The 23186-nt window shown below is 37.7% G+C and overlaps 1 protein-coding gene across 1 annotated transcript in view; it reads right to left on the reverse strand.

Moving 5' to 3' along the window:
- The window catches only part of FANCM (FA complementation group M), an 82932-nt gene that overhangs the window by 31227 nt on the left and 28519 nt on the right, over positions 1–23186 (reverse strand). The window contains exons 6-14 of the mRNA XM_050897461.1: positions 22900–23031; positions 21979–22111; positions 19954–20082; positions 19317–19422; positions 14451–14625; positions 13590–13796; positions 10127–10361; positions 2431–2588; positions 1657–1809 (exon numbers count right to left, since the gene is read on the reverse strand). Of these exons, the coding sequence (XP_050753418.1) occupies positions 1657–1809; positions 2431–2588; positions 10127–10361; positions 13590–13796; positions 14451–14625; positions 19317–19422; positions 19954–20082; positions 21979–22111; positions 22900–23031 (1428 nt within the window). The remainder of the gene's footprint in view (positions 1–1656; positions 1810–2430; positions 2589–10126; positions 10362–13589; positions 13797–14450; positions 14626–19316; positions 19423–19953; positions 20083–21978; positions 22112–22899; positions 23032–23186) is intronic.

Raw genomic sequence — 23186 nt, forward strand, 5'->3', positions numbered from 1 at the left:
TGAGCAGAGCACTACACAGAGAATGCAGCATCACACACCCTGCCTATCCTGGACGGCCATCATCAGAGCTAAGCAAAATGTGAAGTGATGACGACGGTGTAAAAAGCCATAGTTTTGAGTCCTTCCTGTTGAAGGGACATCCTCTCTGTTCACTACACAGTAGAGAGCAGAGGTAGGTGAGCTGGGCTGTCTCGTTCCCATGAAGGAGAGCAGGCAGACCTATCTCTGTAAAAGTTCTGTAAAAGCTTGCTTGTGAAAGCAAGTGTTTGATACTCTGCTTTGCTTCTGATTTTTGGCACCTACTTTGGCAGAGTTTGCGGGAGAAGACTGAAGACTCGCTTGGTGACTAACAAATTTGCTCTGTAAATTATTTTAAGGGTGCGAGATGTTGGTTTAGCATCTACAACTCTGAAGGCGCTTGGGAACCTGAACAGACTTCTGGTATCAATACACTTTCATAAAAGGAATTTAAGTCACAAATACTTCAAGTGCCTGATTTGGTGGTGGGGAGGGAAGTCCTCAATTAGAAGAGCAGTTCTAAATTTTTTAACCATTTCTTTGCCTCTTGACTTCCTTCAGCTCTCTATACTTGAATTCTGCCCAAAGTCCTCTCTCTCTGGCAGTATGTTCTTGACCCTAGCTTGGGAACACAGACTCTCAAAGGAGTCAAGAATGCCATTGTTCTGTGATGAGGTGGAGAAGCTTATCTTAGCTCTGAAAGTCTATTTACAGCCTTCCATTAATACACTTTCCTAGCAAGGAGTACAACTACAATGTCTCTATTCTCTTCCTTGATTAGTCTAGTTATTCAGGAAACTCTGGCAGCTTAGCAACAGATTCTGATGACCTAGAAAACTTCAACACACTAAAAAGCAATATGTGTGGAACACAGAAGAGCTAAACTAGAGGAAAAAAATAGTGTGGTGAACAACTGAAGTCTTCAAGTACTGTCAAGAGAGCCACCTCCACACATTTTCTTGTATGTGCCTTTCATTATAAAGGCATATCTGCTGTCCATAACTGTTAGTAAACAAAACTCTCATCTCCCAAATGGTTTTCATCCATGTTTGTTTGACTGCTCTCCTCTTATCCTTTAATTCTTAGGAGAAACTAGGTTTTTCATTAAAGCTTTCACAGAAAACAAACTAAAAAGCCTCAAAACACAACCACCTTAAAACATGCAATACATTCCTGCATCATTTTTATGGGACGCATTTGATGTACATACATGATACAAAATCATCTCCAATTCCTATTACACTCTGGAATGGTTCTAATATCACTCTTAGTGACTTTGCTCCTTGACACATACAGTTCTTGTATTTAATGTCTTTTTGCAAAAATTGATAGTTGGATCCATTAAAAAAAAAGAATGATTTATGGGTGGGGTTTTTTTCTGTGTACGGAAACACTAACTGTTTTTAAACAACTTCTGTGGAAAAGATTAAGAATTACAGAATACCAGTGGGAGACATTTTGAAACAAAATTAAATACACGTTATTCATTTCACAATGCTTAACTTAGCCCCACGCAAACACTTTCCCACTTTTTGTTTCAGCTGACCAGACAGAACTAGGGCACTCATTTTTTAAATATTCTAATTGTGTATTAAATACTTGTGCATGTTTATAGCTAGCCAAATGTGAACACCTTACCTGTTCATGTCTCATCAGTTCTATCATTTCCATAACACTGATAAAATGGTAACAACGATCCGAGTGATCAACCATAGATACAGGAAAAGGACGATTCTGCCAAATTCTCCATTCAGACAAGGAAAGTTTGTGAGTTGCCTCCTCTTCATGCTTCTGCAGTTTGAAATTAAGATTGGCAAGGAGATTTTAATCAAGAAATTGTTTAGCAAAACTAATGTCCACTTCTCTGTCAGGGACAATAAATACTCTGAATGCAGAGAAGTATCTAAACATTATCACAAAGGTTTAAGTCTGCTCTAAAACAAAAACAATTCCGTGCTTTGTGTTGTCATGGCTTTTCATGGAAGACAGATTGTTTTAAGTAGTGAAATGACACAAAAGATCCAAATTTTTTCTATAAATCAGAAAAGAGCTTGTATAACTTGAGGTTTTCTTTTCTTTCAGTAACACTTTTATAGTTATATAAACAAGGGAATGAAAAAGCGTGGCTACAATACCATCATGAATGCAGCATCCTGCGTGGAATTCTTAGAAACAGTAACAGAACTTAATGGATACTGAGAGACTTTTTAATGTATTTTTAATTTACAGACCTAACCTCAGCGACCCATTTCAAACATCTAATTGCTAAATTCTTAACTTCAAAAACCTACATGTAATTCTCAAAATTGCATTTTTAATATAGATCTCCTTCAAATTCACAGTTAACTTTGTTACTTAGGGTATCCTTTAGGCCTCATGTCAAAGGAAACATTACATTTAGGTTAAACTCACTGATATTTCTTCCAGGTTTTCTAAGGTTTCAAACTGAATTTGAGGCAATACCGGTTCCTTTACTCCATCACTTTCCTTAATCCTGTAAAGTCTGTCCCATATTTCAAATTCCTCAGGCGACAGAGACCAATTCTCATGACACTGTATTTGCTTTTTGCCTATGGGGGGAAAAACAATAACAGGAAAATGTTACCTACTTTAAGAAAAAGGATACATGGAATAAAAAGAACTTTGTACGATACCAGTCAAAAGAAAAAATACCTTCTCTGTGCCACATGCAAAACCAGATATAGAGAATCTGATGTCAGAAACAAGTATCAAAACAGCGTTGTATGTGTTATAAGTATGAATAAATCTATCTATTAAACGATTGTTTTGGGGGAAGGCATCATATAAACAAAGATATAGATAGACAGATATAGAGAGATACATGTATATTAAATACCTATAGGCCCTGAAGATAGTATAGCAAACAGGGAAAGCATATGGCTTGAATTTCTAAACGTGTGTCTCAGAGACCTTGGGGAACAAACTGCAAATAAGTAAAAGCATTTCCCCCCCCCCGCCCTTTTTCTTTTGTTTTTTTAAGCTACTCTTTAAATACTAGAAAGCAATATTAATTTGTTATGACAAAAATATTTGCTAGTCTCTTTTTAAATCTATCGCCTCTATTAAGGACATGCACATGAATAAGAAGACAGAAACAAAAGTACTACGAAAATTCCCCAGGAGCAGGGAAAGAGAAAAGAGGCTCATGAGTTTTATTTAGACTCATAACTGCAAGTGGGAAGGATAGGGCACCTGTGAGCACCAATGCTAGATAAAAACAAAGTAAGTGCTCATATGGCAGTTTACTGAAGCTGGTGCTGCTTGGCTCTGAGCAAGTACGCTCCAGTGACGAAGAAGAAATGGAGCCATTTTTGGCAGCCTGACAGCAAGCCTTGATACCACTGCTATCCCAAAAAAATGCCAAATCCCCCAAAACGCTATCAGTGTGAACAGCAAAGGAACACCCAAAGAATCAGTGTTAAGAGCATGCTACGAATGTGATTGCTTTCAGCCTAGATGTGTGAAGCTTGGAGAAAAATAATTAAGTTAATTGGACAATCACTCTGCAGACAGGATTTGGGATGAATCTGTAGCCAACACCCTATTCTGAATTAATGCCAGGTAAGAGGAATCAGCCTGTATCTCTCAATCCTCTCAGGTTACAATTGCCAAAGACTGTGTCTCCACAGGATGGTGTGACAATGTTTATTAGAGACTCAAAAACAGACCCCTGAGAGTTCAGAGTACTAGGTTCAAGTCCCGTTCAGAAAAAGTCTTTCACAGCTGGAAAAAACTAACCAACACTGAAGTTTTTTTTAAGGCCATCGTTAAAAAACCCCAGAAGATCAATATTGCTACTAAAATATTTTTGACTCAAGTCTAGGAGATGTTACACTCCTTTATAGCTAACACACAGTTCAAGGACCTGGTAGAGGAAGAAAAAGAGACCTGAAGGAAAAGAAAATTAAGAACATTTATCAGAAAAGCATATCTCACAGCCTTTCCTGTTGTTTGTAAGAACAGTTAAGTATTAGGTCTACTCTAGCAGTTAATATCCAGCACCCACACACCAAGACAGAATATGTCAATCTTGGATTAGCATGGAGTTCTGGACAGTGTTGCCTGGACAAGGTAGAAAGGAAAAGCCAGAAAGAGTCCTCAGATGTAACCAAAACCTAATGCCCTTGGTCAGTCCAAAGTGACTTCTACTGCCTCACTTGAAACTTATCTTCATAACCAAGAAGCAGAACGATGGCCTACCAAGGAACCAAGAATGCATTTTCAAACAGCAAGTTGTTAGACAGGAAAAAGTGGGCACCAGCAAAAAACTTTGTAGACAAACAGATCTAGTTTGGGTTCCTTCTTGCTCTTGCAGATGATTGTCCAGACAGCGTACCAGAACTTTCCCGAACAGGTCAGGTGATGAACTGTTGCCATCCAGACACGTCCAGGGAAACACTGAGAACAACAGATGACTTCAGTTCTCTGTGTTACAGCTCCAGAGGACAACTCCTTTCGACAAAGACAAGTGGATCCTGCGATACCATCTGCCCAAGCAATACATGGTGCAACCATACACATGCAGGAAGGCCTCCAGCAGCTGGCAAAATTTGGTAACAGATCCTTCCTGAAGCTCTGGGCTTTCTGTTTCTGAGCAGAGCAAGTCTTTTTGGCTGTCAAGAAAATGGACTCTGTACATGAAGAAAGCATGACAGATCTCCGTGAGAGACGGGAATGGAAGGGAATCCCCTTGGCTGGTAAAGCAGATGAGCAATATGGTCCAGCATGCAGCAGGTTAATGCCGAAATTACAGGTTGCTCAACTGCTCCCTTCACCAGAAACAATAATTTCTTACAGTGCGGGGAAGGGTCTGACCATCTGACCCAAATACGTGGGTATCTCTGGCCAAAGGAGGAAAGCAGGAGCCGAAGTCTGCTTTCAAACTCTTTTTCAGTCAAACAACCTAGTTGCTGTTACACAGGCAGGGAAACTGAAGCAGATCTCGCACTGAAGGAAAATTACCTTAAAGCAAACTATTCTGCAAGTTCTCACTTCTACGTTTTAACATTTTTAACCCTCTCCATTGTTGTTCTACTCATCTTAGATGAGGAAACACGCCATAAGCTCTGACAGGACTGATGTTTCACATCAAGTGAAACCTAACTAAAATGGAAAGAAACAGGGACCCAGACAAACATAACTGCTGCCAGCATAAGTAAAACACAATTTTAGACTTAAGGGCTAGCAAAAACAAAACAAAACAAAAAAACCACCTTATATTTACAAACTACAAATTCAAGACTCCATTCTTAACAGAAGGAAAACGAGATGTCACAGAATTCTGCAGAGCACTCTGAAATAATAGTTTGCTAAAACACAGGCAAGCTGCCCAGGGAAACAGGCATGTATTTGTACTAATAAGGAATCATTACAGCTGAATAGAATACTATAAATTCTGCAAATTATGAAATGCTTCATTTTTACACAAAACCACAATTCAGAGATTACTAAAACTCACTGTGTGGGTGAAGAAGAGTTCTCAAAACTAAAAGCAAACTTAAGAAAAAGAGCCAAAGAAATTTCAAAAATACATTGACTAGATAACAGAAATATATAATGAATAATATCATATATGCTAGTATAGTTCAATTTATAGCTTAGACTACTATAGGTAATATTAGACAAAAGTAGGAAGTTTCCATTCTGGTGGATAGACCCGCTTCAGGAATATATAATACCACAAGACACGCACATCTTATTAATATCATACAGATAAGCTCTAGCTCTTTACAGTATTTTGTAGAAAGCTAAGCTGCATACTACTGAGTAATTGCAAACTACCAGGAGCTCTTCTTTAGCTCTTACAGAAGAAAATTCCCATCCTAACTGAGACTGATTAGGCTGTTTGGATACATAGTTGAGAATTACCACGTTCTGTTAAATTCAGTAATTGGGGACAGCGTCTCCCCTTCATGTGAAGTAGCACATGCTCATTTTAAGGGCAATTATCTTTAAGAACATTTTATGAGTTATGAATGCAACCTACTACCAAAGAAAAACACATCACTAAAATCATTAATGTTGTTTTCCATGTTTTTCTCCAGAACCAAAATATTTTCCTTTCCCTTGAACTGGGAAGAGAGCAATAGCCTAGAAGGGGAGAAGAAAGTGGATTTAGCCTGTAGCCAGCAGGGAATTTGTCAGTTCTCAGAGGAGTAACCTCTGTTTAAGGGCACGAAAGAAGGAACTGGAAGCACCACATTGACCAGGACAGTACAGCCAGCCATGATACCTCAAATCCAGTGTCATAAACTGTCTCTCTTCTCACTATGAAGAAAGCTGCTGGTGCAAAAGAAACTTTCAACTGTCCAGAGGTTTTGCTGGTTTACCTCAGTAGTGCGTAACTTCTTACGCAGAACAATGCTTCCTTTACTAGAAGTGTGTGAATGTGGGAGAGGGAAGTGGGCAGGGAAGAATGACAGGTAAAGCAACGAGCACAATGTTGCTGCTGAGGTCACTTTTGGCAAGTAAAATTGATATTCATGCTCCCATGCACAGCACAAGTGGCTTGTTTGGGGCAGGCCTGACTACAGAAGAAGATGCAATTGGTATTTTGGAGAAGCCATGTCATTGGCTGAAAAAAACAACTCAAAATAGGTGTAGCTGAAATAAGTTAAAAAAACCCACCACCTTATTAGGAAAGTTTTGTGTAGCTATCATCCTGAAAACAATGACAGGTGCAACCCAAGAAAGGCAAAGGTAAAACACTCTTTAAAAAAAATAAAATAAAATAAAAAAATATACACAAGAAGCAGGCAGACGACTGAATTTTCAGAAGCAAAAGGCCAGATGTTGTCTGAATCAGATGAAGACAGTTCTCTACTGAGAAAAGCAGGACAAGACAAAGCTGGTACAAGGCACATGCGAAGTGTTTTATTCTTAGCGCAGCACACAAAGCAGCATGCCTTCCTACTACACGGGTATCGTCAGGACAAGAAATCTGAATTTAAGGAACTGAAGTACATGTGTATAAACACATCCTTGATTAACCGTTTTTTTTCAAAGAAAATAAACATTGAGAACAGCAGTCTTCTGCAGTATTTCCATAGTTTTCTGACAACCACTCAAGAAGGTAATGTGCGTTATTATGCATGTTTAATTCAAATAGGAGATGAACTCAGAAAACTTATCAGCCATCCAAAGGCCTTGCCACAACTATATTAAAAGGCACGGGCAACCGGAAAGGCATAAAAACCCCACAAAATTCTAATGGCTAAAGAAGGTATCGGTGTATTTTAGAAAAAGGTAGTAAAAGGAGATTGCATCGTTAAGATAAAAACAGCAATTAAATAATGTGAAATTGTAAAATGAAACAAAAAACACAGCCATAGACAACTCAAAATTGATACAATCTGAAAAGGGGGGAGTGGAGTAATTGTGAAGAACCAGGAGAAGAAGAATTAAAAAAATGAGATTTCATCTAGACAAATGCAATGCAAAAAGAAAAACAAAAGAAATTATTGATAGCTTAAAATGACATTCAGCTACCAGGAACAATATGGTATGGGAGGAGCACATTTTAATGCACATTAGCTATTTTTTGCCATGTCTATTGTGGTTTCATACCTCTCGCAGAGCGGGGAGATTGGCAGAGAACTTGCAAAGATAATAATGTTAGAGATGACTATCCAGATCTTTCAGCACTTTCACCTTTTCAATTATCTTGTGGGATAGTTATTCTCATTTTATAAAGTAAAAAAAGATGAGCATAAAAAACATGAGCTGTCTCCAAAGATATGTGTTCAGAGATTTTTCCTCCAATGAGTCCAAGCCATTTTAAGCACAAACCTATTCTTTCTTAAAAGTTTTTTTACTTTACTGCATTTACTTGTATGCTACTCAATTTTAGCAAAATCTTTAAAAAACAAAAAACAAAAAACAAACTAACAAAAAACAAAACTGAGAGAGAGAAAAGAATCTCAAATTAGAAGAAACAATATAAGAGGACTGCCGAGTAATGGAATTTTTGCTCTTGTTGCTGTACTTTTTGAAGAAAAGCTCATACAACTGAAGAACACACTTGGTTAGTGATGGGGCAAGACAAGAATAATGTGTCCTTCTGGTACTGACAAACAGATAAAATTTATGAAAGAAGTTTAAGTGGAAGGATAGTGTAAAATTAGTAGAAATTGAATACAATTAAGAAGAACAGGAAATACTTAATTTTGACTAGAAAAGGAGAATGCTTGAAATTAGTACGATACTTCTGCCCATGATACTTCAATTTCTGTGCACATGTATTCTTCCATGGACAAACCTGAAGATCAACTCAACCTCAAGAACAAATGAAAAGTAAGAGAGCATAAGTAAGAACATACACAGCTTATTCATTACTGCTAGCTCTTTCAATTTTCTAATGTGGAAGGGGGCATTGAAATAAGGAGAGGAAAAAATGCAATAAAGACCTTTCTCTTCTTTTTGACATTTATCTTGAATATCATGAAAATCAGGAACAGCCACTTGCTTCATACAGTAATGAAGGGGACTTCAACACATAAAGCTGGTGCTCAATAATTTGCACTCATGTTACACTTGTTTGCAAGATGGGCAGTCAATCATGTTATCTTCGGCAACTGATAGACCTCCACGCACACTATGTACTTCTATTGTGGCAGCTGCTAACCTATTTCACACGAAAGGAACCTGGCAATTACAGCCTTTGAAGTGCTATTCCCTCAGCAGGAAATATATTCAGCATATTATCTTCTTTATGCACTTACTGCCTCTCATTTCTATTTTCTAGGACAGACTTCCAAACATTCTAAAATGATTATTCTATTTCCATGTTTTGCTCTGCTTATTTTCTTGCAAGTTGTGTCTGTTTATTCCATCCTTGGATTTCCTCACTGGCCGCCATCTGGATTGTGCACAAAACCCAGATAAGCATGCCTCACAGAGGCTCCAGACGCATAACGGGAAACGTCATGATCAGGAGCATCATCACAACTGTGCCACAGCTGTGTCTGCAGCACACGCACACTTACAAAGAGTTGGGCTGAGGACGGCAGGTACAGATTGATTTATTGATACTAATTCTTCTCCATCACATTTCTGTCCTGCAAAATGGGAGACAGTATTAACTGTTTCGGAGGCCAAAGGGGAAGCTGATTTTTTTCTGCATGATTTTGTAGCTTGCTTCCCCGTTCTATGTTGAGCCTTTTGTTTGCCCTGGATGGTGTTTGGAAAGAGATCAGATGTAGATTTTGATAATAAGAATTTTTGTGATCAGAAGCATTTAAAAAACACTAACCCTAAAGTCTAAATACCCAGATACTGAAATACAAAGTTTCCCGAGGCTTTTAGGACTTTCTTCTTTCAAGAAATTGCTATTGGTCTTCACAGAAAGCACTTGCCCAAAGAGATGGAGCACAACAATTTCCAAGTATTTACAAAACTTAGCTCTTTCTTCCCATCTTATAATTTTGTTCCGTTTACTGAGCATTTCAGTGCCATGTAACCGCATCAGCTAAAGAGCCATTTCTCTTTTTAGATTAATTTTTCTCCAAGGGTGTGCGCAATTCATAAATATCCTACCCTTGATTTCTCCTTTTTCTCCCCTCAAAATCCTTTAGTTTTCAAGCATTTCTGTTTTATTGTCATTTACAAAAGTATAAGACATACTTTTCTTGTATTAATAAAAACATTAAGCCTAACTGTTAAAGCTCAAAGCCAGATTTCGTATAGAATTATCACTAAATATTTAAGTGACAATTATGCCACCTGACATAGGTATATCAGAAGTCTTCAGAAGACATCATTAACATTTGCCTCTTCTGTTTGTAGCCGGAGTTTCTGACCTTCAGTCATCGACTCCATGAGAAGCTCTATGGAGAAAGACGAAACAAATGTCTGATTTGAAGTACGGATATTTAAGGACAGAACTGTGATTCGAGGACGTTAAAGGAAAGGATGAGGAATCAAAGCAGCAGTCAGCACAGTAACACAGTCGAAAGGCTACAGCTGACAGAAATTACACTTTTGCTAGAGACTCAAAACTCATGTGAGCACACAGTTTTGATATGCTGTAATATAACAACATGAGATAGCAGCTTACGCAGTGCTTAGAAAAACACCATAATCCTCTTACCGGTGACAGAGGAAAAGAGAGCAGATTTATGCTGGAGGGAACTAGATCTTCTCTCTTTGGAAAGCATTCTTGAATTGCTTGGTTCATATTTTTCAGCAGTAATAAACATTTTATGCAACTTTGGATTTATGCCTTCTGGAATCATACGTGGGCTATGCTGGTAGAAATGAAGCATTTTGTTTCCTGAAATAGCTTTGTGGATGCTCCTTTTGTTAGACTGGCTTTGATTGTAAGTCTGTAAAAGAGAAGATAAATAATATGTTGTTGGATTGTTTTTTCACAACTTGATTAAAAGTAAAAGAACACCTGAGTGTCTGTGGGGTTTCTCATTATTTTATGTTCCATCATCAAGATGTTTTTTGGTTTTTTTCTTTTTTCTTTTCTTCCCCAAACACAACTAAAACAAAACATGATGCAAGGCCCTGATAGCCAACCCTATTCCCTTTTCTGTGAATATCGTCAGTTAGGTCAACATAACTGCTTGTTCAAGTTCTTGAACTGCAACATCAGGACTTGCAGTATGCCTCCACATCATGGTAACCAAAGCAGGGAGGGGAAGGGAACAGAAGGACATAGACGAAGACAACAAAGCAACAAGGTTGTATTGAAAATCTGATAATGAATAGATTAAAACATGGCTACTAAGGGGCTTTTTAAATTTATTTTTAAAGAGCTTCCATACTAAAATATCTAAGTCAAATTAAATTTGAATTATCATCATTTTGTGCCTAAGTAAAACATTCAAAGCAAATGTAACAAAAAGCAAGGAAGTACCAAGGAACAGTGATTGTTCTTTCAGTTGCAAACAATACAAAATATAAAACAATGTACAGCTTTTTACACTCTGTAAATAGATCAGAAGTAGGCACAGCACTTGAGAGAAAAAGAAACACAGCCCTCGCCTGGGGGAATTTACAATCTGCAATAGATACAGGGGTGATGTAAATTAGATTGCATCAGAAACAAAGAAAGGAGGTCAAGCAAAAAAAAAAAAAAAAGGCATAAGATTATTTGTTAATGTCATACATGCTCCAAGTCCTTTTAATCACACTCCATTTTTATTGTGCAACAGAGAAACCAAGACAAAGATGGAGAAACTAAGGAAAGAAACTGGTCCCCCCCGAACATTTCGTGTCCTAATACTCTTCTTTGAGTCTCTGTGACAGGTCACCGATGGAGACAGCATGCCCAGTTAGGCAGACTAAATGCTCGGAGTATGACAGTAATGGCAGCTATGTTCTTTTGAGAGAGATCATCTTTGGAAGCCAGGATTAGGAGATGGACAAAAAAAGACGCTCTCTGAATCAAATTGAAAGAAGTTAACGGCTAGCTCTATTACACTGTCCCTCAGGCATTCCAATAAATATCTCTTAATCTTAGAACAGGCAAAAAAGTCTTTTTGTGGAAAAAAAAAATTGTATTACCAAATTCACTGCTTAACAGAATTGTCACTTTGCTGTTACTGAGACAGTATGTTTCCTTTTCCTTTGTTTCACAGAGAGCATCAGCATGGCCTGACAGGAGCCCGAGAGGCTGTGAGCTCCCCTGTGCCTCTGAGCCCTTCTCTTTGTACCAGTTTAAATCTGCAGCTAACAGCTCCCTTCCAGGCTGATGCACATGCAGCTGAGCTGTCACAAGACGTTAAAAAACCCAAATCAAAACACAGCACTTCTTGGAATACGGCCGAACTAGAAAGGCGGAAGATATGTAAGCCAAACGCTCAGGGAACCCAGGGCATTAGCAGGGCGCAACCGCGTGACGTGCGCTGCACCGCTGAGACGCAGTGTGCTTCCACGTGGGACAGCTGAACCAGACAGGGAAACACGTGGGGAGATGAGGACTTGAACACTTCTGTAACAGAAATTCTTGTCAAACGTCAAACTTCCAGACCTGCCTTTACCAATTTTTTTCCAATAAAATTTCTTCAAAAGCTTTATAATTGACTTGAAGTGGTTTGATTTAAAAAAAACAAACAAACAAATTCCCACGAATTAATATGAGACCATTAATTACTTAGCTGTAAGTTATGTGATGGGGAAGAATCTCCACATTAACAGGTCTGGAAGAAGACTCAATCAAACAAACAAAAAAACCCCAACACCCAAAAAACCCCCCCGAAGAAAAGCAAACAAACAAAGCAAGCCAATGTTGTTCAGCAATTAAATTTATTTCATGATCTCAAAACAAAAAAAATTATATAAAATTACTATCCTACCTGGGGGAAGGTTCTGCTTCAAAGATTTCTGAGAAAATCTGAAGAACCCAGTAATCCAACTACTTAAGTGAAAGTCCAAGGAATTTAAGGGACCTTTTTAATATCCCATTACAGAGCAGAGCTTTCAGTAGTAACCAGTCTTCATAAGCAGCATGAGAAATAGCTATTTACAAATACCATTCACTTTTATAATTTTTAACTCTCATCCCTTCAAAGCAGCTTTTTTCCCTCAGGCAGGATTCTTTGGACCCTCTTTTAGAATTAAATCCCTGCTACCTACAAATTTAAACCAGAGACACAACATCGACTGGAATAAATGAAATAATAGCAAGACTCTGTAATTTTGGGTTTACAATTACACAGATCTCAGATTTCTCTGTCATGAAACCTGATCCAACTCAGAACCAACCTTGCAAGTAAACAAAACCAACAAAGAACAAAATCAATTTTCAGCCGGAACAGTGAGGTGCGCCCTAAAAATGCCTTGCATTCAAACAGGAGTTGCACGATGAAACTGTAAAGATGCAGGTTCCTATTACTCTGCAACCACTCTCACCAGAGCGATGTCAACAGGGACTGCCTTGCCTCCTCCTACCTAAACCCTGCCCCACCAGCTTCCTTGGATCAGGCCTAGCAACGGTGCGGCTGCGGGATGAAGCTGGGCAGTGTGCTGGTACAGCTGAAGATCGGTTCCCCCCGGCTCACAACTCACGGCTTAGATTTCCACTGGTACATTAGTTTCCCAAGGGGCAGCCTGCACTCAGAGACGATTAATTATACTCCGAGTTGAGCGCTGAGGTTCAAGAATTTAGCAAAAGTAGATTTCCACTTAAGCTGATCTCTTCATACCTCACACGCAAGTCTGCTTCCACTAAGTACTTGTCTGAAAGCACAGTGTCGTCAGCAGTTCAGAGCGAGACGCTTCCAGTCCTCCCTCTCTCAGAGCTCCATCCCTCTCTCTTCCACACATTGTTCTGTACCCTTGGCAAAAACCTTGTATCTTCTGAGTTTCAGTTTATCATTTACAAAATAAGCATTATTAAGAACAAAGGCTTGAAGCCCTTCACATTGAGAAAGTGCACATATTTTTAGAATATTGTGGGCTATTATACTTTCCTGTAGGGACAGTTAAAACGTTACTAGGAGTGCTCAGGATTGCTGTGATTTTTAATGCACAGTATATAGTTTCCTGGAACAGACTAAACAACACATTTTGTTTTCCCAGCGAGAAGAAAGCTACATACTCACCCGTTCCTCCCGCCCTTCGGCGAGGATGACAACGATCCTGCCTTGCCGCCTGCGCCCCGTTCGGCCCATCCTCTGCACAAGGCGAACTGGACTTTTCTGAGCGTCAAAGCAGATGATGAGGTCAACTTCTCCAATGTCTAAGCCTTCTTCCCCAACACAGGTAGAGACCAGAGTGTTATACCCACCTTCACGAAAGCGTTTTACCACCTGAATAAACGATTAAAATCAGATTTAACAGGTTAGCCAGAAGGCGCCTTATACACACTTTGCAGTTTTACTAGGTTCAGACAGAAGTTGAAAAAATTAATTTATATTGTAAAACTACAAAACCTAGCCTTTCTGAATTTGTCAACTACTACATCGTGATCAAATACCACACACTAATGTTATCAACATCAACATATCAACTCTTCAATTCTAAAATAAAGGAAAAAAAAAGCACACCTTATTCTGACTCCAACCATGGCATTCTTCTAAAACTGATCTTCCCAACTTTGCAATTAAATATTTTTTTTTTTAACTTTGCTAGATCAAAATTTAAGGATATATCTTATTTTTTCTACCTACAAGAAAAAAAAAAATCCCCTAAGCAAGTATTTGAATATTTCCCCAGATTTTCAAATATATAAAAGTTAGCAGTTGTTAATATAATGTAAATACATAAAATATTTCTACTTATACATTCTGTTCAGTGAGTATAATTTTGAATACTCCAAAAGCAATTGAACTACATAGTATTTACTAATGAACTCTTTAAAGTTCAGTCACTGCCATACAATCTATATCGATACTCATGTAGTTATTTACACAATTAATACTCTCTATCACTATTTCCTAATACAAGTCTCATCTTTTCTTTACCTCAAGTTGTTCCTTTTGTGTGAAGCCTTTTGTGCTCTTTCCTGTGGAGTGACCAACAAACGTCATTACTCTAACAACTGGATTGAGCCGGGAAAGCATTTCTGCAATTTCTTGCACGCTATCTCGAAATGATGAGAAGATCATCACTCTGGTACCCACAGCATCCACAGATGCGCTTTCAGTCGTGACTTGATCTGTTTAATTTTAAAAAGCCAGAAAAGCATTTTTATGCATGATTTTAAAATAATTACCAATAAAAAAGTAAGGACAGGTCATCCCACAAGCTACACATTCACAGCTCTCATCTCACTTAATGGGAAGATTTTGTCCAAGTATACTGCATTTTGATTTTTTCGAAGAAATTTTCTTTAAAAGAAATTTCATATTTAAAAAAAAAAAAAATCTAAGTAAACAAATAATAAAAAAAAACCCAGTACAGAAAACTGACAATTAGGAGCCTCTCAGCCTATTTAGATCAACCTCCCAGAAAATGCTCCGAGATATACCTGCTCGAACAATTCCTCTTTGGAATCAAAGCAGTATTCTAATTTTGGAGAATTAACACCAACTATAGTGAGAATGTCTTATATCAGAAGTACCATTACTAATGTTACTTCGAAAAGCTCAGGTTTGACGGCAAGTGTCTTGAAATAAAGTTTAAGATGCCTTCTTCCAAAGAGCCTACAATGTGACTTTTAAATCTGCTACTTAAATGCCCAGAGTTAGATGAGGTTAGCAATATATAGCAATAAAAAACACTGTTGCCATTAGTCTAGGATACAGCATGGTAGAGTAAAAGAGATGTATATCAGCTTTCTATGATTTACTACAGGAAGTTGTCTCCAGTTCTACAGCTCAGGATCCTCATGACAACAGAAATGTGCAAAAACTTCCCTTAATACCATAACCTGTTGCTTCAAAATGACCTGCCAGCACAACTGGTTCTCTCTCTCATTTTGATAGCAAAGATAACTTTTCCCTTTTCAAGGAAAAGGGAAAAATAAGTCCATTGATACATGGTTTCTTAGCAAGGTGCCTTTGACCAAAGCCACGTTTCTTATGTTATACCATCACAGATTTTGTCTTCTGGGTACTCAACTTCTTTTTTCTTCTTTTGTTTAAACGTATGAGACTATCTGTCTTCATGAGCACAAGCAAAAGCTATCTAAGCAACGTGCAAGTCTTGAACAGTCAGCTTCTCTTTATCCTATCCAAATACTAAAACAACGTGCCCATTACTGTGTGCTATGAAGTAAAAACCTAGTATGTTAAAAAAGAGAATCTCTAAAAGGATATAATGAACTACTGAAATTGGCACAGCTTGCATGCATTACCTATACGTAGCCCTCAGATGAAATCAAATAGATTTCCAGGGATAAACATCTCCTCTTTTACACAATTCTCCACAAAACACCTTTATCTCATTAAAAGAAAGGTTAGACAAGGAATTAAAATTCTCAAGACTGAATGTGTAAAAAGATGTTTCCCTGAACATACGAAGGACAGTCACTTGGCGCTTGACAACAGTTTCACACTATGCCTGTAATTGTAGTATCAAGCTGTTTCTCTAAGTTAAAGCATTAAGTGTAACAGATAAGTATATATACCTATATCTTTCTGACCAGCTATCAGAAATTCTGGTTTAGTTTTTAGTTGTGCATACCTACATGCAGAAATGCTTTCAGCAGCTTAAGTCAAAAAGGAGAAGCTGGAGGTAACCATTTTGCCCATTTCTTTTTAAGATGAGCCCGGAATTCACAGGCAGATTATGAAGACGGCTGCCTCTGGTCAAAATAAATTTCACTCTTGAGGCTGACAGCCAAGGAGGTTAGACAAGAGGATCTCCAGAGGTCCCTTCCAACTAGACTAAATTATTCTATGATATTCTACTGCACTGTTTCAGTAAATTGCAGGCGATACGGGAGGTCATCTGTCAAGTACAGAAACCAGTCCCCAATGAAGGCCTAGAAATGAAATGGTGAATATGATTCGGTATTTTTAGCTAGAAACCAGACAATTGCAACACTGACATAATGTGTTCTGCATAATTTGCCATCCTGAGCAGACTGACAAGCTATATATTTCAGAATAAGTGCAGGTTGGATATATCTTATTTACATAAGTTCATATTATTCTCCTCCACTAACTTTATTCTGAACAACATTATTCTATATCTATTTTTAGCATATTCTCATGACTTGAATAGCAATAATGCTCAGTAGCATCTGTCCCTGTACTGTAAAAAAGATCTTATACTGCTGCCATTACCTCCTTGACCTTATCCAAAACCAGACTTAGAAAATTCAAGACCTTAGCAGCCCATGATCAATCTGACAAGTAATCCAGGTATGGAAGATTAGCTGGGAGAAGCTCATTATGCTGAGCCAACATTTCTTAAGGGCTGGCCAGAATGTTGGCTTAAACTTACCTGAATTGCTGGTAAGTGCATCTTGCAAAGCAGAGGCAATAGCTACGTGGTCAGGAAGCTCAAACTTAACCTGGCTGATCACTAGTTAGAAATGGTTCAGAGTTTGCACAGGCAACTTGGCACTACTCCCACAAGTTCTCATATGAGAGATTTCATTTCAAATGGAGGAAAAAGAGCTAGTGTTGTTCCTGATATGGCTAATGACTTAGGTTATTAATACTCTCCTGTCTCAAATGTAGGGCTTTTCAAGGAAAATACTTTGCAGAAGTAGTTACTCGTTTTAAAAATTACACAGGCATGAACACAGTAAATTACGATTCAGAGTAGTTCAGTAATGCATTAAGTTCAGGGATTTTGCTTGCTTCTGTTTTTTTTCCTCTAGAGATATTACACACTTGCATGAGTTCCTGAAACAAATGCTGAATGTATTTTCCACTGCTCACATAATGATTTAGGCTTTTATTTCAGAGCCTTCTGATGGAGCAAAAGATACATGCGATTATGTTTGGAATCTGAATAAGTACTCAAGTTTTTATTGACAGACTCATGACAAATTCTTGCCTGGAGGAGGGAGAAATCAGGACACGGGTGTGTACTCTATTCAGTCAGAGTCCAAACCCAGAATTTAGGGTGTAGCTACTTGTGTACGTGTGAATTTAGAGTTTACTTGCAAGAAACAGGGAGTAAGGGTAGAAATACAGGTTTTGGGTTATTGCTCAAAAGGTATCATCAGAGACACTATGACACAGTGAATAATAAGGCAAATAAATCAAATCACAGTGTCTCACTATTTCTGTCAACTGCCCAGTGCATTTGGGTTGGAGATGCATAAGCTTAGGAGACACAAGCTGGAGCTGACTACATTCCCTAAGTTACTAGAATGCCTCCAACTTTGTGAATTGTAAAGTGCTTTCTGGCCTTGCTTTACACACAAAGATTTCAGGACCGGTTGTTTGTACTTGCTTTAAATTTAACCCCATGCACCTAGAGAACTGTGTTCAGGACACTGCTTTATATTCCCCATGGCCTTGCCTGGCATGTTAGTCACAAGGATAAAGGAGGTTACAGGGATCAGGAGCAAAGAAGGACAACAAGAAAACCTAACATACCTAGTTCAAGATATAACTAGATATGCTACCATAGCTCGCCAGTTATGCTATAAAAGATTACGTATTTCTTCCTGCACAGTTACTGTAATTTTGTATTTATAATGGGAAAGACTTACGATTGATGCCTACTCACTTCTGAGGTTCATGCACACAGACACAAAACACAAAATCAAAACACTTGAATATTAATTACCTGTCAGTAATATTAAGAGACATGTCTGACCAACATTGCAAGGAAAAACGTATCTGAAGGGATTCATATGACAGCAAAATCCATGCTATCAAAAGAAGATGGAAGAGTATTAAATATGAAACTTAGTTAAAGTAACTCCAGTACAGAATTTGAAAACAAAAGGCAATAGCTTAGAAAGATGTTGTTATAGGAAACAAGACAGAGGTGTGGAGGGAGGCAGGGAGGACAGAGAGAAGGGGGAGGGAGGGTAAAGAAGAAAGTAATTTGATTAAACGCATTTAGACATATTATAAACTAACAAAAACAGAAATGAGGAAACTTAAAGTTGCCTACTAGAAAGTAGCAGTCATTTAAAGTGTATTCTGAGAATCAAGCATCTAATATAGAAAAACCACCCCACCAAACCCCACAAAACAGAAGGGCAGGTCAGAAATTATCAGAACTTCACAGAGCACAAAGATCCAAACAGACAAGGAAAAAAGTGAAGAAGTTGCAAAAAAAATTATCGTTACTGATGTCATCATTCCGAAAGCAACAACTGGATCAAGAAGCTGAACTTCCTAAAACCAGAGACGTCTGAATGATTCAGAATATTTTGCTTCATAATCTCATGCTACTGTATGACACATTTTTGTTCTCCCTTTTGGTCAAGATGAAAAAGGAGAGAAAGATGAATGTAATTGAAGGTTTTAAACTTCAAATCGATGCCTCAGAGTTTGTCTTTCTTAGCAACAGGCTGGATATCAGAACTTTTATCCCTAAGCTCCATAAATATGTTGCATCTAACTTTGCAGGAGGTAATGGTAGCACTGCACTGAGATGGCTTCCAGACCAAATTCTGTGACTACGAAAATCATAAGACATAGTAGCACTAGGAATTAATGTACTATCGCTGTTTTAGTAAGCTGTTAGAACAGTTTAGATCAAATTAATAATAATAACTTATAAAATGTTTTTTCTTAATGAAATGTTATGGTGTAGTTCTTCTAAAGAAGACTTTTCCACACAGAAGATATACAAACATACAAAACAATAATGAAACACTTGAACAAAGTAGGAAATAAATCAGCAGGGTATTACTTCTTTTCATCCACAGGTTCAACTGTTCAAATACTTTTTCTTTGAGTTGTTGGTACTTACCAGAACATATCTTTTGCCAGGATTTGAAGTGTTCTATTACAATTTCCTCCAATTTCCTTAATTTTGGATGGCTGTAGATAAATTCCTTTTTATTTTCAAACACTGAAAAGGAAATAAAGCAATTAAAGATGTAAGTAAACCTGCAACAAGTATGAAGGTTTAGTGAACTTCATTTCCTCCCATTATAATTCTCTGAGTCAGACATACAAATTCCTGACACTAGTTCTAATTGCATTCACCTAAACAAATTAGTAAACTACTTACAGAAGCACATTTGTTAAACCCAGTTTTTGAGAAAGTGTAACTTCTGTTACAGTCACACTGTAAAAGATATATAGTCAAACAGTAATATTTTAACCTTTCATTTTAAATCAAATTAAAAACTTCAAACATAGAAAACTTGTTTGAAGGTAGCTAAAACCACTGAGAGAAGATAGACAGATAGATAGATAGACAGACAGATAGATAGACAGACAGATAGATAACGAGTCTGGGGAAAACAATCTGGAATAAAGAATACTAGCCAAGTGTATCACAACAAATAGCTTCCTACATCTACAAACTATGTAGGGGTATCCACTGTTTCATTTAAACAGAAAGTAAATATTCTGTCCCTAAAAGGGAAATACTGACCTGTTTTACTTTTGTAAAGATTTCCATTTGCTGAAGGCAGAGATGTGTCTGAGAACATGTCTCTGAGCTGCTGATATAGCTTCATGAAGTCCTCATTACGACCAAGTTCATTCTTTGTACGGGTTAACCCTTTGTAAAAAGTTGAAATACCTTAGTATTTAATCTCCCGAGTGAATATAATTTTTGCTATCCAAAAGACACGCTTTCTCAGAAGTAGCAAGCTCCTTTCAAGAGCTAAAAGATACACGTTAGCCTTAGAAAAATGTAATAAACATTGTTTGGCATCAGTATTTTTTCAGGGAAGATGCCCTTAGAGAATTTAAACATGAAAACATGAATTTAAACATGAAAAACATATGTACAGACAGAAGCCTGGTCCTGTGGGTAAACTAAAAAGTTATGCATCAACCATTTAGCACTAGAAAAGCCATCCAATCCAGAAATGATGAGGGTGGTGAGGCACTGGAACAGGTTGCCCAGAGAAGTCGTGGATGCCCCCTCCTTGGAAGTGTTCAAGGTCAGGTTGGACGGGGCTTTGAGCAACCTGGTCTAGCTGAAGATGTCCCTGCCCATGGCAGGGGGATTAGAACTAGATGATCTTGAAAGGTCCCTTCCAACCCAAACCATCCTGTGATTCTGTCATTCTATGAAATGCTGCCAGTTACTCAAAGAGAAAGGAACCTAGACTAAAAGCTAAAATTAAGACGTTTCTTGAATGATTTTATGTCAATGTTGAAAAGAATTTTGTTCTACTCAAACCTGAAACCAAACTTACCAGAACACCAGTACAGAAGACCTATTTATTAAAACAATTTTCCATCAGTCATCTTTCAATAGCAGACAGGGATTTAAGGAATCTGAGAAACTAGGAAATACATGAAATGCTCTCTGGTGCCTAGGTCTAACAGCAGCACTATACCATCAGAAATGTAAAAATCTGCACGTGCGAAAGTAATAAATTGTAAAAATGTCAAAAGCATAAAATTAATGAGAAATGATTAGCACATGCATACTATATTCTATAGATATTCTATGATATGAAGCAAGCACTGTACGCTTTTGGTTCAGACGTAGGACGAAGCAGTGCCATTTTAATTAAGCAGTGCTGTAGGCAAAGCAGCTTTTGTAAGTTACCACACAGTTACACAGCTAAGTGTAAACCAAAATGAAGCAAGAAGCCTGAGAGCCACACCATGGGGTAATCTGAACAGCTGGAACCTTCCCCTCCCACATCCAGTGTTTAGAAGAAACTTGCAGTTGGACTGACACTGCCATGTTTAAATTTGTCCCCTCAGAAAAGATGTCAGTACCAAACCAGGTCTTCCAGAGAGCAATGACAACCCAACAGGTCTAAAAATGACTGTGGAGAGTTGCAACAGACTCACGACAGTCAGTGATTGAATTAGGAAAATAAACTAAGGCCAGAACAGAAAATATTATTGCCTCACTGTATGAATTCATGCTGCATCCACATCTGGAATAGTGTGCACAGTTCTTCTCATCTCATTTGAGAAAATGAGAAGAGGTACAGAGAAAGACCATAACAACTTCATATTTTGCTTAGTGAGCATGGAAGGCGTTGCACAGCTGGGATAGAAATTCTAGTGTGATGTGTCTAAATCTGTAATCTTCTCGCAAAGACGCTTAAAAAACTCATGCATACAAGAGTTTTGCTAATGGGGGGAGCAATTGCTGTACAAGACCAAACGATTTCTCAGTTTAAATTGTTTAATCGTTATTCTCTGTCTCTCCAGAGATATTACTGCCACTTACTCTGAGTTCTGTTTGTGCCTTATGTTTTTTCAGAACTGCTGCCATATAAACACATTTGCTTTCCCAAATATGCTCTATCTTTAACATGGTGCTAACATATTTCTAATAGGGATGAAAGAGAACAAAATACCAATTCCATTTGCAACCCATCCATTATATAAGCTGTTTTGTGCAAAACTAGCCATACAGATGAGGTAAACTAAATGAGAAGGAGTGGAGACAAAAGGAAGGATGTTTCTGAAGACATTTCACCTTTTGATCCATCCATAATTCCACAAAGGTAGATAAATAATGACCGTACTCCCATTTGCAGCAGCAGCTCATAACCATGATATAAACTGATACAAAGTGCAAAATCTCCTTCAATTATGCCTTGATGTATTCCCTGTGGAAACAAAACAGACTTATCATTAAATTAGGAAGTCAATAAGCAGCAGGAATCATACTGCAATTCTTCTGACAAAAATAAGATTGACATCTGAGAAACAGAGCCAAAGCACAAACTAATGCACAGTGAGTAGTTTGTCTATCAAAACCTTCAGGAAACAAGTTACACAATTCTTAATGATCAATGAAGGCAATCTTTTTCCGCCTCCAAAGTGATCTCCAAAATACCTCTATTATCTTCCAAGATTAGCTCATTACTTTCCGATGCAGCAACACTCAAAATCTGACAGCTGAACCATCCATCAGTATTTGGCAAAATGAGAGATTTCCGGCACGTCTACCCAGGCTACAAAATTTAAGTCAGAAAAGTTGGCTTGCCTACTGTGAAGTGTATTTCTCAATGTTCTTTTTAAGGTACACAGGCTTTTTCTTTTTTAGGTAATATTCTTTTTTAAGTTTGCAAAATTTGAACACTCCATGACAATTTACAGAAAAATAGGAGCAGTAATGTAGTTTCGAGGGGAAAGTGTAAACTTGGCAGTCAGTAATTGCAATCTAAGTTTCTCAAAACAATTTCAGTTTGGAAATTGAGTTCTTCATCTTTTCCTTAACTTTCCTATATTAGCATCAAGAAATGTGGAAGAAGTAGGCATATTTTATTCCAGGGCTAAAACCAGAATGTTACAAAGGAAATCTAACTTAAAACGTATCAGGAAACTTTGTACGCTATGGAGTATTACTATTTATTCACTACGTTAATAATGTGAAATAAATAAAGACATTTACCGCATTTTGTGAAGAAGGGTTTTTTCTATATTGATCTCTTGCTAGAATTATCTGGTACTTTGTAAGGCTGGGAATATCCCGCCTTGCTAGAACTCCTATTTTAATCAGGCGTCCAGCAAATGTTTCTAGGACCTGCAAACAAAACACAGAAGTACACAAAAGATGTGAAGGTATGTGTATTTAGCCCTTTGAAGTAGTTTTATTTTTACAGATCTTACACAACAGAACACAAACAGATCATTTATTTTATTTGAAACAGAATTTTTCAAAACAAACTGTACTGATTT

Source organism: Gymnogyps californianus, chromosome 5 (assembly GCF_018139145.2).
Source record: "Gymnogyps californianus isolate 813 chromosome 5, ASM1813914v2, whole genome shotgun sequence".
Taxonomy (NCBI): Eukaryota; Metazoa; Chordata; class Aves; order Accipitriformes; family Cathartidae; genus Gymnogyps; species Gymnogyps californianus.